This window comes from Crotalus tigris, unplaced genomic scaffold (assembly GCF_016545835.1).
Source record: "Crotalus tigris isolate CLP2741 ecotype Arizona unplaced genomic scaffold, ASM1654583v1 scf7180000024340.7048381, whole genome shotgun sequence".
NCBI classification, from domain to species: Eukaryota; Metazoa; Chordata; class Lepidosauria; order Squamata; family Viperidae; genus Crotalus; species Crotalus tigris.
The window spans coordinates 2,145,799-2,157,383 of record NW_024100510.1 but is presented as its reverse complement, the minus strand read 5'-3'; the positions used below and the strand labels follow the sequence as shown (position 1 = coordinate 2,157,383).

General features: G+C 44.7%; 1 protein-coding gene across 1 annotated transcript in view; it reads left to right on the top strand.

Annotated features, from left to right (window-relative positions):
- The first annotated feature begins 8,772 nt into the window (after nucleotides 1–8,772).
- Nucleotides 8,773–11,585, top strand: part of FTCD (formimidoyltransferase cyclodeaminase) — a 33,495-nt gene continuing 30,682 nt past the window's right edge. The window contains exons 1-3 of the mRNA XM_039326398.1: nucleotides 8,773–8,912; nucleotides 9,909–10,092; nucleotides 11,178–11,306. Coding sequence (XP_039182332.1) covers nucleotides 8,859–8,912; nucleotides 9,909–10,092; nucleotides 11,178–11,306 — 367 coding nt within the window. The 5' untranslated portion in view covers nucleotides 8,773–8,858. The remainder of the gene's footprint in view (nucleotides 8,913–9,908; nucleotides 10,093–11,177; nucleotides 11,307–11,585) is intronic.

The window sequence follows — 11,585 nt, the reverse complement described above, 5'->3', positions numbered from 1 at the left end:
CCAAGTATAGTGGGGAAGGGAAAGAGCCAGAGAGTCCTCTGGAGCTGCAAAGGCCCCAGGCTCACTTCTGGCTCACCCTCCCCCATGAGAAAGGAGGAGGGGGGCAGAGACAGGAGAGCCTATAAAACAGTGGTGGCGAATGTATGGCATGGGTGCCAGAGGCGGCACTCAAAGCCCTCTCTGTGGGCACACGTGCCATTGCCCCAGCCTTGCCTCCCCCCATGACCCCATCCTCACCAGCAATCCCCCTGGAGGAGAGTCACCCCTGAGCATGGCCCACGTGGAACAGCACAGCCAAGGACATGGCAGCCAGGCGGTGTACACAAGACTCTGCCCTCATGCCCCATCACGCACAGTTGATGCTGAGGGGTGCGGGCAGAGGGTGTGGCCACCATGGCGCTGCTGGGCTGTCTGGGTGATCTGTGGCAGGCCCTGGAGGCGGTGAGTGGCCCTGCGGGCAGGCGGGGTGGGGGCGGGGCAGGGGCAGGGCAGGGGGTGGAGTGGGGGTGGGCCATTTTTTGGGCACTCAGTCTCTAAAAGGTTTGCCATCACTGCTATAAAAGGAGGCAGTTTGGGCAGGCAAGGGAGAGAAAGAAAAAGCAGCAGCCTTGGGAGGAGGCAGAGTCAGCTGCACCGAAGGGGAAGAAGGAGGGGAAGGGGAGGGTGGGGGGAGAGGAGATCAAACAGGCTGGCCATGAGCTGATCTACAACTGCTGTGGCAGCCACCTGTGCTGGCAGCAGCAAACAGGCAACAAATGCAGCGGGGGAGGGGGTCGCCCTCCAAGAGGAATGAAAAAAGGCAGCAATGGCTGGAGGTGAGGCACAGAGGAGGGAAGGAGATGGAGAGTGGAAGGATTCTTATGTGCTTTTGTGACTTGAAGTTCTGGGATTTGTGCAATGAGGGCTTTGTGTTCTTAAGGAGTGTTTGGCAATTTCTATTTGGCTGATGGCTCCTGTTAGCTTCTATTGCTCTGCTGTTGTTACCTATAAGTTTTGCTGCAAGGGATTTTGAGGTATTTTTCTCCTGAATGGATTTTCCTGTAGCATTCCTTTACTTATGAATGGAGCCATTTGGAGAGGTTGCCTTAGCCGGCAGCCAGTACTTACATTTTTTTTCTTCCTTAAGTGCCGGCTGCACTCCTTACTTTCCTTTCTAGCCAGTAGCTAATTCTTAAAGGGGAATGTGCCTGTAAGGACCCACCCCACTTTGCATCTTAAGAAGACAGAACTCTTGGAATAGATCTTCCAACAGGCATCCTTTATTAAGAGAAAATGGTTGCAGGCATTCTAGACAGGACTTGGGGTCCAAGCTCTCCCATTCAAGGTTTTAAGGGGTTCCCCAATAGCCCCACCTAATCACCCCCTTCTTCCAGTGACAGTCACAGGCATTACACTCCCACCCCCTTTTCCTTACTGCCAGATGGATAGAGACTTCAGAGAGAATTACATGAAGGTAATAGCCCCATTGTTATGGTTAGTCCTTTTGGTGATATACACATCCAGTTCGTTTGAAGTGTACCGAAGGAAGTGAGGGCCATAAAGCCCCTTTGTTCACCCCCTTCCCTTCATTGTATGACAGAATCCAGAGAAGGCAGAAATGGGGTTTTCCATAGTTGATAACTAGAGATGAAATATAATTGGATTCTGACATCCTGCCCCCTCAAAAATAAGACAGATCCACCTGAAAGAAAACAAAACAGGTATAAAAGTTAGTCAGGCTTGTTAGGATATTCTGTGTGAAACTTCTTTAATAGCTTCGGGGCTCTGACATGACATTCATGGACCCACTTCTTTTGTGAGGCAGGGAGGTGTTTCCAGGCAACTAGGTACTGAGCCGCTCCATGATAGCTCCTAGAGTCAAGGATTTCCTTTATTTTGAAGTGTTGTTCACCCTCCACCATGACTGGAGGTGGTAGAGGGGGATTTTTGGCCATAAAGGTGACTGACGCTCTCTTTTCAGCAAGCTGCAATGAACAATTGGGTGTATTTGCCTGAGATTTTTGGGTAATTCTAATTCTACTGTTACTGGGTTTATGATTCTTTTAATTGGAAAAGGCCCTATATATTTTGGTCCAAGTTTTTTACAGCGCTATAGGGACTTTAGGTATTTTGTAGATAAGTACACCATTTCTCCTATAATGAATGTTGTAGGCTCAACCCTTTTTTTATCGGCTTGTGCTTTGTATGCCTGCCTAGCTTCATCTAGTGCTTTTCTGACTATTGGCCAGGTGTTTTGTAATTGTTCCATCCATTCTTTCAGTGATGGGATTGCCGGTTCCTGTGGGGTTAATTCTGGCATGGGGTTGAAACTTTGACCGGTGGCTATTTGAAAAGGAGTGTAACCTGTGCTGGAGTGGACTGCATTATTGTAAGCAACTTCTGTGAAAGGGAGTATGTCCGTCCAATTTGTTTGCTGAAAATTAATAAAACATCTTAAATATTGCTCAAGTACTGAATGACAACGTTCTGTTTGTCCATCTCCTTGTGGATGATGGCTAGACGTCAGTCCCTGAGTGGTCCCTAAGAGGGATAAAAATTCCTTCCAAAATGCAGACGTAAATTGCACTCCCCTATCAGAGATGATGTGTTGGGGTGCCCCATGCAATCTGTAAATGTGTTGGACAAAAAGTTTCGCTAAAGCTTTTGCGGTGGGAATCTTTTGGCAAGGGATAAAGTGCACCTGTTTGGAAAACAAGTCCGTGACCGTCCAGACAACAGTATTCCCATTGCTTTCTGGTAATTCCACTATAAAATCCATGGCTATTTCCCTCCAGGGGGTTGAGGGATTTGCCACTGTTTGTAATAGTCCTGGAGAGTTCCCTTGCAACCTCTTTGCAGTCGCACATTTTGGGCAGCTGGCTACGTAGCTTTCTATGTCCTTTTTTATGGATGGCCACCAAAATTGCCGTTTAATTAAGTGTAAAGTTTTTACAAATCCAAAATGCCCTGCTGATTTTGTATCATGGCAAAGCTGCATGAATGTGACTCTTTGGGTTGTTGGTATATATAACTTTTCCCCTACCCAAGGCAACCCGTCTCTCATTGTGCACACATTTTTGTTTTTCTGGAACCATTCATCTGTTTCCAAACTTTTCTGGAATTCAATTTCAGTTTGGCTGTCCAGTTGTGATTTTAATTTAGCTTAGGTTCTTGTGGTTACTGGTGCTGCCAGTTGTGACTCTGCCACCATTGGTTTAGAGTCTGTGGCTCGCACGCTGTTATATTGGGGCATGCAAGATAGTGCATCTGCCAGGAAGTTCTTTCTCCCTGGTAAATGTTTGAGCTTAAATTGGAACTGGTGAAAATGCTGGGACCAGCGGGCTTGTTTGGGATTGAGTTTCCTGGGCACTTTCAGGGCTTCCAAATTTTTGTGATCAGTCCACACCTGGAAGGGGATTTTGTTGCCTTCCAGGAACTGTCGCCACATAAGTAATGCCCCACGTATCCCGTATGCCTCTTTCTCCCATACGGGCCAGTGCTGTTCTGTTTCCGTGAGTTTCTTGGATGTATATGCACAGGGTTGCAATACTCCATCATCACTTTCTTGTAATAGAACAGCCCCCACTGCCACATCACTTGCATCTGCCTGTATTACGAAGGGCTTATCCATGTCTGGGTGCCTTAGTACTGGTTCGGCAGAAAAAAGTCTCTTTAGTCTCTCAAACGCTGCTTGGCACTCCATTGTCCATGTTAGTGGCTGGCTAGGTTTTACTGAGGATGCTCCCTTCGTTTTTAGTAAGTTAGTGAGGGGCAAGGCTATCTGGGCAAATGAGGGGATGAATTGGCAGTAAAAGTTTGCAAAGCCCAGGAAACTTTGTAGTTGCTTTCTTGTGTGGGGTGGTGCCCAATCTAATACTGCTCTGACCTTCTCTGGGTCCATTTCAATGCCCTGGGGGGATATGCGATAACCTAGGTAGTCTATCCTTTCCTGGTGGAATTCGCATTTTGAGAGTTTGGCATATATAGGTGGGCGGCTCGCAGTTTCTTTAAAACCGCTCTGACAAGGTTGACATGTTCCTCTTTTGTTTCGGTGAAGATAAGAATGTCGTCCAAGTAAACAAGGACCCCCTTAAACAGGTGCTCCCTTAGAACATCATTGATTAATTGCATAAAGACTGCAGGGTCCCCTTGTAATCCAAATGGCAAGACTTTGAATTGATAGCACCCCATGGGGCAGTTAAATGCGGTCTTCCATTCGTCCCCTTCCTTAATTCTCACGCGATAGTAAGCTTTCCTTAGGTCTAGTTTAGAAAATGTTTTCCTTTTCGAGAGGTGTGACACCATATCTTTCATGAGAGGCACAGGGTATAGGTTGCTTTCACTGACTGTATTCAGGGCCCTATAATCCACGCATAAGTGTAAAGAGCCATCCTTCTTCTCTCTAAAGAGGACCGGGGCAGCCACTTTAGGCTTGGCTGGCTCAATGAAACCTCTCTCTAGGTTTTTTTTAAATGAATCTTTCCATTCCCTCCTTCTCCTTTGGGCTCATGGAGTATAATCTGGGCTTCGGGAGTTTTGCCCCAGGCTTGAATTCAATGGCACAGTCTGTGGGTCTGAGGTGGGCAGGAAATAGTTCAATATATCTATATCTTAATAGGAATGCTTGTTGCTGATAATAGTTAATAGATAATATTAAGTTTGGCTGTGAAATGTAACCTAAATCATATAACCTTTGTGTCATAATTATAGAGATGTGTTCATGCTATGTAGAAACCATTTTACAAGAAGTGTCAGTGTCAACTAAAAGTCACAGATGTTGTAAGATAGCACCCGTGCAGAAAGGTGTGGTAAGACAACCGTTTGTGTGAACTTCTCCTTTTTCCTTGTGTAGCCTCAAGATATAAACTTCTCTGTTTTAGTGTGTTAAAGGTGGATAAGAAGTCATCTATTAGGTTAAGCGTGGGCGGCAAGCTGTATAAAAGTGACACCCTCAGAGTAACTCAGGGTTCAGAATTTGTCATGTGAATGCTCTGAACCATTGTGCACAAATAAAGCCTGCTTTCTCCAACCCTTTGTGGTCTTGTCTTCTGATGTAAGTATCGTGGTTTTTTTCCACAACAGGTCGGTGGGGGGGGGGAGCTCATCCGCCCTCTCCTCACTGAAAACTTCAGCAAGGTCTCTGTATTCCTCTGGTATTTCTGGTAGTCCCTTCTTCTCTCCCATGGATGCTTTTTCTATTCTTGATTCTGGTAGCCCCCCTTGGGATTTTAAGTCCATAGGGTCCCCCTTTGGGAATTTGATTTCTGTCGTCCTCCAATTTACCCAGGGGTTCCATTTTTTTAACCATTCCATCCCTAGGATCATTGGGCACCACAAACGTTATGTCCTCCTCATGTTTGCCAAGGGAGAGGTGTATTGGTAAAGTGGCTAGGGTAGCTGGCACCCCCCCTGCTATGGATCCATCTAACTGGCCAAATGAGATTTGTTGTTCCAGTCTCCTCGATGGAATGCCCAGATTCCCCATTAGTGTCGGGCTAATGAGGCAGCGTGTGCAGCCAGAGTCTATTAAGGCTTTCACCTTCACGGCTTCGGGCATGGGGGGAATTAATATAGTCACTGTTTTGAGGATGGATGCGATGCGTCCACTTACCAGGGGTTTGCCCTCCGAGCTGTCATCTGAGGCATCCACCGGCCCTGCGATGTAGGCTGGAGTTCTTCCCCCCTGATGAGCAGAGGTGGGGGGTTCCACAATTTCCATCATTCTCATGGCAGTTTCTTTTGGCTTAGCTGAAGACTTTCCGGATTTGCTGATCGGGGATCTATCTGGGTTGTGCTGGGGGGCTTTCTACAGCTCGATGCCCTTCTCTTCCGCACTTGAAACACCCCATTTGCTTCTTGGCTGTAGCCAATGGTTTCACTGGTTCGTGTGTCAACTCAGGCGGGGAGCGGCTCCATTGTTTTCCTCGGCGGTGTCTTTTCAATATGTCGATCTCTGCTTCCTCTGCCAAGACGTACCATTCCTCAAGTTGGTGTGGGTCCCCTCGGGACAGGCAAGCATCATATAGGTCATAATTTTGAAATGGCTAAGGAGGATGTCTTCTGGCCAGTTCAGTTTGCTGGCAATGGCCCGGAATTCTTGTGTATATTCAGCCACCGGGCGTTTGCCTTGCCTCATCGTTTTTATCCTTTCGCGGGCTTTGCGATCAGCCAGGGGGTCTTCAAATCGCCTTCTCAGAGAGGACATGAAACGGTTGAAGTCGTTGAGCTCTGGGGCATTGGAGTCGTGCAATTTCACTACCCAATCTGCAGCCAGTCCGTCCAGGGCAGATTGCACGATCCAGATGTGGGCTTTGTTGCTGGGGATGTCCCTCCCATATTCCTCCATGTAGCTGAGGACTTGGGTTAGGAAAAACCCCAAGCGTGTTGGCTCCCGTTTGAATTTCACCTCCAACGGCAGACGTCTTGGAATGGATCGGTGCCTCCATTGTTGGTGGTAGTGTCTTCCGTCCAGATCGCCATCTGTGGTTCGGCAGGGGGTGGGGACTACTGGATCAGCAGATGTCCCCAGGGCTGCAGGTTCCACTTCCCCCTCGGTGTCTCTGCCTTTGCGGCTCCAGGAGCTGCGGCAGCCGTAGGGCTCAGGATTCTCCTCTCTTAGGGAGCTGAGAGTTCTCTTCATCAGGTCAATAGCTTTCTCTAGGATCCAGTCCGAGTACGGTGCCCAGCTTTCTCCCTCTTCACTTGCGTGCAGGTATTTCTCCATCTCCTGCTTCCATTCTGGTTGGTTGCCCCCCTCCCCGTCTCAGGGTCACCTTTCTTGATTTCTTTTCCCACTCACCTTTCTTTCCAACACCCATTGACCAGCGAGGCTTGTGGTCCCGTGTCTCCACCACTTCTTCTCCTGAGGAATCTGACCTCTCGGATCCCGACATCTGGCAAGGTTCCAGTCAGGGCAGCGGCTCTCTTTCCGGGTAGTTTTCCCCCTTTCTTGCTCCATTGTCTGACATGGTAATTTTTTGCAAAATCCCCGGCAAGGGTCTCCCTTCCAGGTGGATTAATTTTGCAAGTCCTGTCTAATGTAAAGATCCACCCCACTTTGCATCTTAAGAAGACAGAACTCTTGGAATAGTTCTTCCAACAGGCATCCTTTATTAAGAGAAAATGGTTGCAGGCATTCTAGACAGGACTTGGGGTCCAAGCTCTCCCTTTCAAGGTTTTAAGGGGTTCCCCAGTATCCCCACCCAATCACCCCCTTCTTCCAGCGACAGTCTCAGGCATTACACTCCCACCCCCTTCTCATTACTGCTGGCTGGCTGGAGACTTCAGAGAGAACTACATGAAGGTAATAGCCCCATTGTTATGGTTAGTCCTTTTGGTGATATACACATCCAGTTCCTTTGAAGTGTACCAAAGGAAGTGAGGGCCATAAAGCCCCTTTGTTCACCCCCTTCCCTTCATCGTATGACAGAATCCAGAGAAGGCAGAAATGGGGTTTTCTATAGTTGATAACTAGAGATGAAATATAATTGGATTCTGACAGTGCCTTTTTAAGCTAGTTCATTCAGCAGCTTGTCTTTTCTGTCTCTGGAGGCTTTTCCTTGTTTGATCAATATATGGAAGAGGGAAAATAGGGGGGGGGTTCAAATTATTCCTCCAGAACAGTGGTTCTCAACCTGTGGATCGGGACCCCATTTGGGGTCGAACGACCATTTCACAGGGGTTGCCAAACAACACAGTCCGCCATTTTCCCCCCTTTTCCTTAGCTGTGCTCCGTTTTATTCTATTGGCTTTTGAAAGCCAATAGAATAGACTCTCTTGAATAGAGTCTAATTCTATTGGCTTTCAAAAGCCAATAGGAATTGTCCAGGCTGTCTCTGCCCTGCTGAGTCCGCCAAAAGTCTCATCCTGCAAACGGTGCTGCACCAGTTGAGTAGTCCTCAACTTATGACCGGTTGAATAGTCCTCGACTTACGACCGGTTGGGGGTCGCGGCATTAAAAAGATTGAGAACCACTGCTCCAGAAGGAGATAGGAATGAGAAAAAGGGAGGCAGGGAAGGGAGGGAGGAAAGAAAGTCGCGCCTTAGCACTTGGCCACCAGCAGCTCTGCCATTGACTTTGCTTGTCAAAAGGTTGCAGAAGGGGATCACATGACCCTGGAACACTATGACCATTATAAATATGAATCAGTTGCCAAGCATCCAAATATAAATCACATGTCCCTGGGCATGCTGCAATGGTCATAAGTGTGAAAAATGCTCATAAGTCATTTCAGTGCAATTGCAACTTTGAACAGGGTTTTTTTTTTGGTCAAGTTTTTGACACCTTGCTAGGTGGTACTCGAATATTGCCATATCCTAAAAGTGGTACAATCGGTAAAAAGGTTGAAAAGCCCTGCCATAGGTATCTTGAGATAGGCTGATTTAAACAAGGCCTAATTGGATAATACTATAGTGCAATGCCTCTCAAATTAGTGTAACTTTCCTCTTAATCAGTGCATGGAAGGAAAATCTATTCTATTCGTAACTTTCATGGGGATTAAGCTCCTTTTGTCAATCAGAAAAATTAAGAATTCTATTTATTTCCATTCAATTTTTTACAGAGTAGCATGAATTCATTATTTTCAGCAACACTCTGCTTTTAAATGCAGCTGCAGCTGGTGAAAGCCAACATCGATGAACAGGGCCAGGGCTAAGTTTTTTAAAAAGAAAGGTCAGTCCAAAGTGCCAGTAAAATTCTTTGTAGCTGGTGTGCCTTGGTTAATAAGAAACAATGAGGATTGAGAAATATCGTTAGATACAAGCCATAAAGACTCAGATTCTACTTTACTTTCACTTTAAAACAAAAGAGCAGGAGGAAAAATACAGTACATCCAGGACTCTCATAAACCTAATACAAGGACAAGCTTCCAACTAGAATAATGTCAAAATTAGTGGAGTGTGTTCCAAATTTTTCTGAAGGAAACAATAAAAAGGTAAGTTCTACATTATTTTCTTTCTAAGAAGACCTGTTGTGTTGCTGTGTAAAGTACTAGACAATTTTGAAATCCATTTTTTTCTAAGTGAGTTTTACAGTCCTGAGCTGTTTGAATAAACTATAAAGAGTAAAAAAGATGATCTTGACAGAGTTATACAGGAATGAAAGCAAAACAGAGTGAAGCATTTTTAACATCCAAAACAACCAGATAACATTTGAAAGTGACTCAGCAGACACCTTCCTAATTCAATGAATTCTAAGAAGGAAGAGGTGACACTTGCAAGATTTTATTACTACAATCAATCACAATAAAATGTAGTTCTGGTTTTTCTGTGGAACTGATTTCCTGGTCTGGTTCATCTAGTGGAGCTGACCTATCAATTCTATACTATCAAATAAATTTGGAAATGTTTCACAATTCACTGAAAATAAGCCTTCTACATCTATGGATGTTGATATCTGTGCAACAAGATTTTAAATTAGCATGTGTTAATAAGTTGCATATACCATCAGTGAGGGCTAACTGCTGGCAATTACCAAGAAAGCAGATTTTGGGAGGTGTGATGCATCATCTCCCTACAAAGTCACTATGAAAAAGACCATGAGGTGAGGTTAAACTTTTTAAGTTTTATGTGGCATAAGCATTTATATGCTTTTCACTTAAAAATAAAAAACCAGCCTTCACTTTAAAAAGGTTATGCTGGTACCACACTAGGTGATCAGTCCTATGCACGAGAAACAGTTTCATTCACTAGATTAGGAATTGTCTTGTGTAAGAATTTCTCAGTCTGATTAATTCACTCTTGAATTGTCCTAATCAGTAGATTCTATTGTAACTGATAGGGAAAGGTTAATTCCTAAGCTCTTCAGGGTAAAATGAATTAGATTAATTGCAAGAGCATGGAAATCTAGTTCTCAATTAAGGCAAGTGATTGGAGTTGATTGATGTATTAAGTGCTTTCTTTCCAAGATGTCTGTCTCTTCTCTGCTACAGATGATAGATGAGATTGGCAAGGCCATCTCTCAAACAAAGGGTTGCCTCCTCTTGGATGTGGATGCAGGCCCTTCCACTAATCGGACAGTTTACACCTTTGTTGGAAGTCCCGAAGATGTTGTTGTGGGTGCACTAAATGCAGCTAAAATTGCTTTTCAGCTCATTGACATGGCAAAACATAAAGGTAATAAGAGAGGAGACAAATTGTGAGAATCAATGTATGAGCAAAAAGGTCTGGGACATAGGGCTGCAGCATGGTGTTTTGTGTTGCAACAACTCTGATCATATCTCTAGATGGTTCACTATGAAAGTTCTTTGGGTCCTGACCTTTTAGATAACGCCACAGGGGGACCAGTGATTGAACTTTTTGAACTCAATTTCAAATCACTGCTCAGGCAGGAATCTTGAATGGCCTTGATGAATCTCATGAAAATATTGTAAAATAAACTGCAACATTATACAGATTGCTGCTTGGAGGCTTTATAATAAGATAAATATAAAATTACCCAGCAAACCCATCCTCCTTACACAATGTGTGTCTTTATATTTTTGAGAAAATTGGAATGTGCCACACTTACAAATATTGACCAAAAGATGGATTGACAGGCATAAAAGGCATGTGAATTTGTGTGACTAGACAATGAGACTGACCACCTCTGCTTGGCATACGAATGTGATAGACACCAATGCAGAAATGTAGAAACTTGTATCATTTCCAAATTGGCTGAAAGTCTTGCATCAAAAGAGGGCTCTATCAACAATTTTCAGAAGAAAGATATCCATGCTTTGCTTCTTTTAATAAGGCAGGGCCCTGAATTTGTGACATGCCACATGTCACCTGGAACTAATGTTTCTGAAATCAAATACACAAAGATTAATCAGTTACTTTCCCCAGACCTGACAGTGATCCTCAATGTTAACTTAGTCCTTTAGTATAGTTCAGTGGTCCCCAACTACTGAGCTGCAGACCGGGACCAATCTTTGGCCTGTTAGGAACCAGGCCATGCAAGTGGCAGGCAAGTGAGTGAAGCTTCATCTGCGCATGTGCGGGATCTAAATTGCGTGCAAAACCACACATATCCCAGTCCATGGAAAAATTGTCTTCCATGAAACCAGTCCCTGGTTCCAGAAAGACTGGGGACCATTGTTATAGTTTATTTAATATCTCCCAACAAATGAAAACAAAACATACTGTACATTTTATCTGTTTTATTCATGATCTCATTTCTGTTTTTGTTACACATTTTAATGCTTTGCTTTTATATACAGGTGAGCATCCCCGAATGGGAGCTCTGGATGTTTGCCCTTTCATTCCAGTGAGGAATGTTACCATGGAAGAGTGTATTTATTCTGCTAATCTCTTTGGAAGATGCTTAGCAGATGAACTGCATGTACCTGGTGAGTCTGTCATAGAGAAACAAGCTGGGTCTGAAAGCCTGCAATGACTAATCAATTTCAGTTTAAAATTCTGATTGACCATTCACAGAAAGAAGCCTTTGTTCTAGTCCCAAAGAAGGTCTGTGATTTTCTTGCTCAGTGACAACATGTGTATCAAATTTGGGTAAAGCTCTTGATACACTCTAGGTAGACTTGTTGAGGAAGTTTCTTACTCTGCTGTGATGAAGTTCTGAACAGACTATCAAAGCTTATTTCCTTTCCCTATATGAGCAATAATTA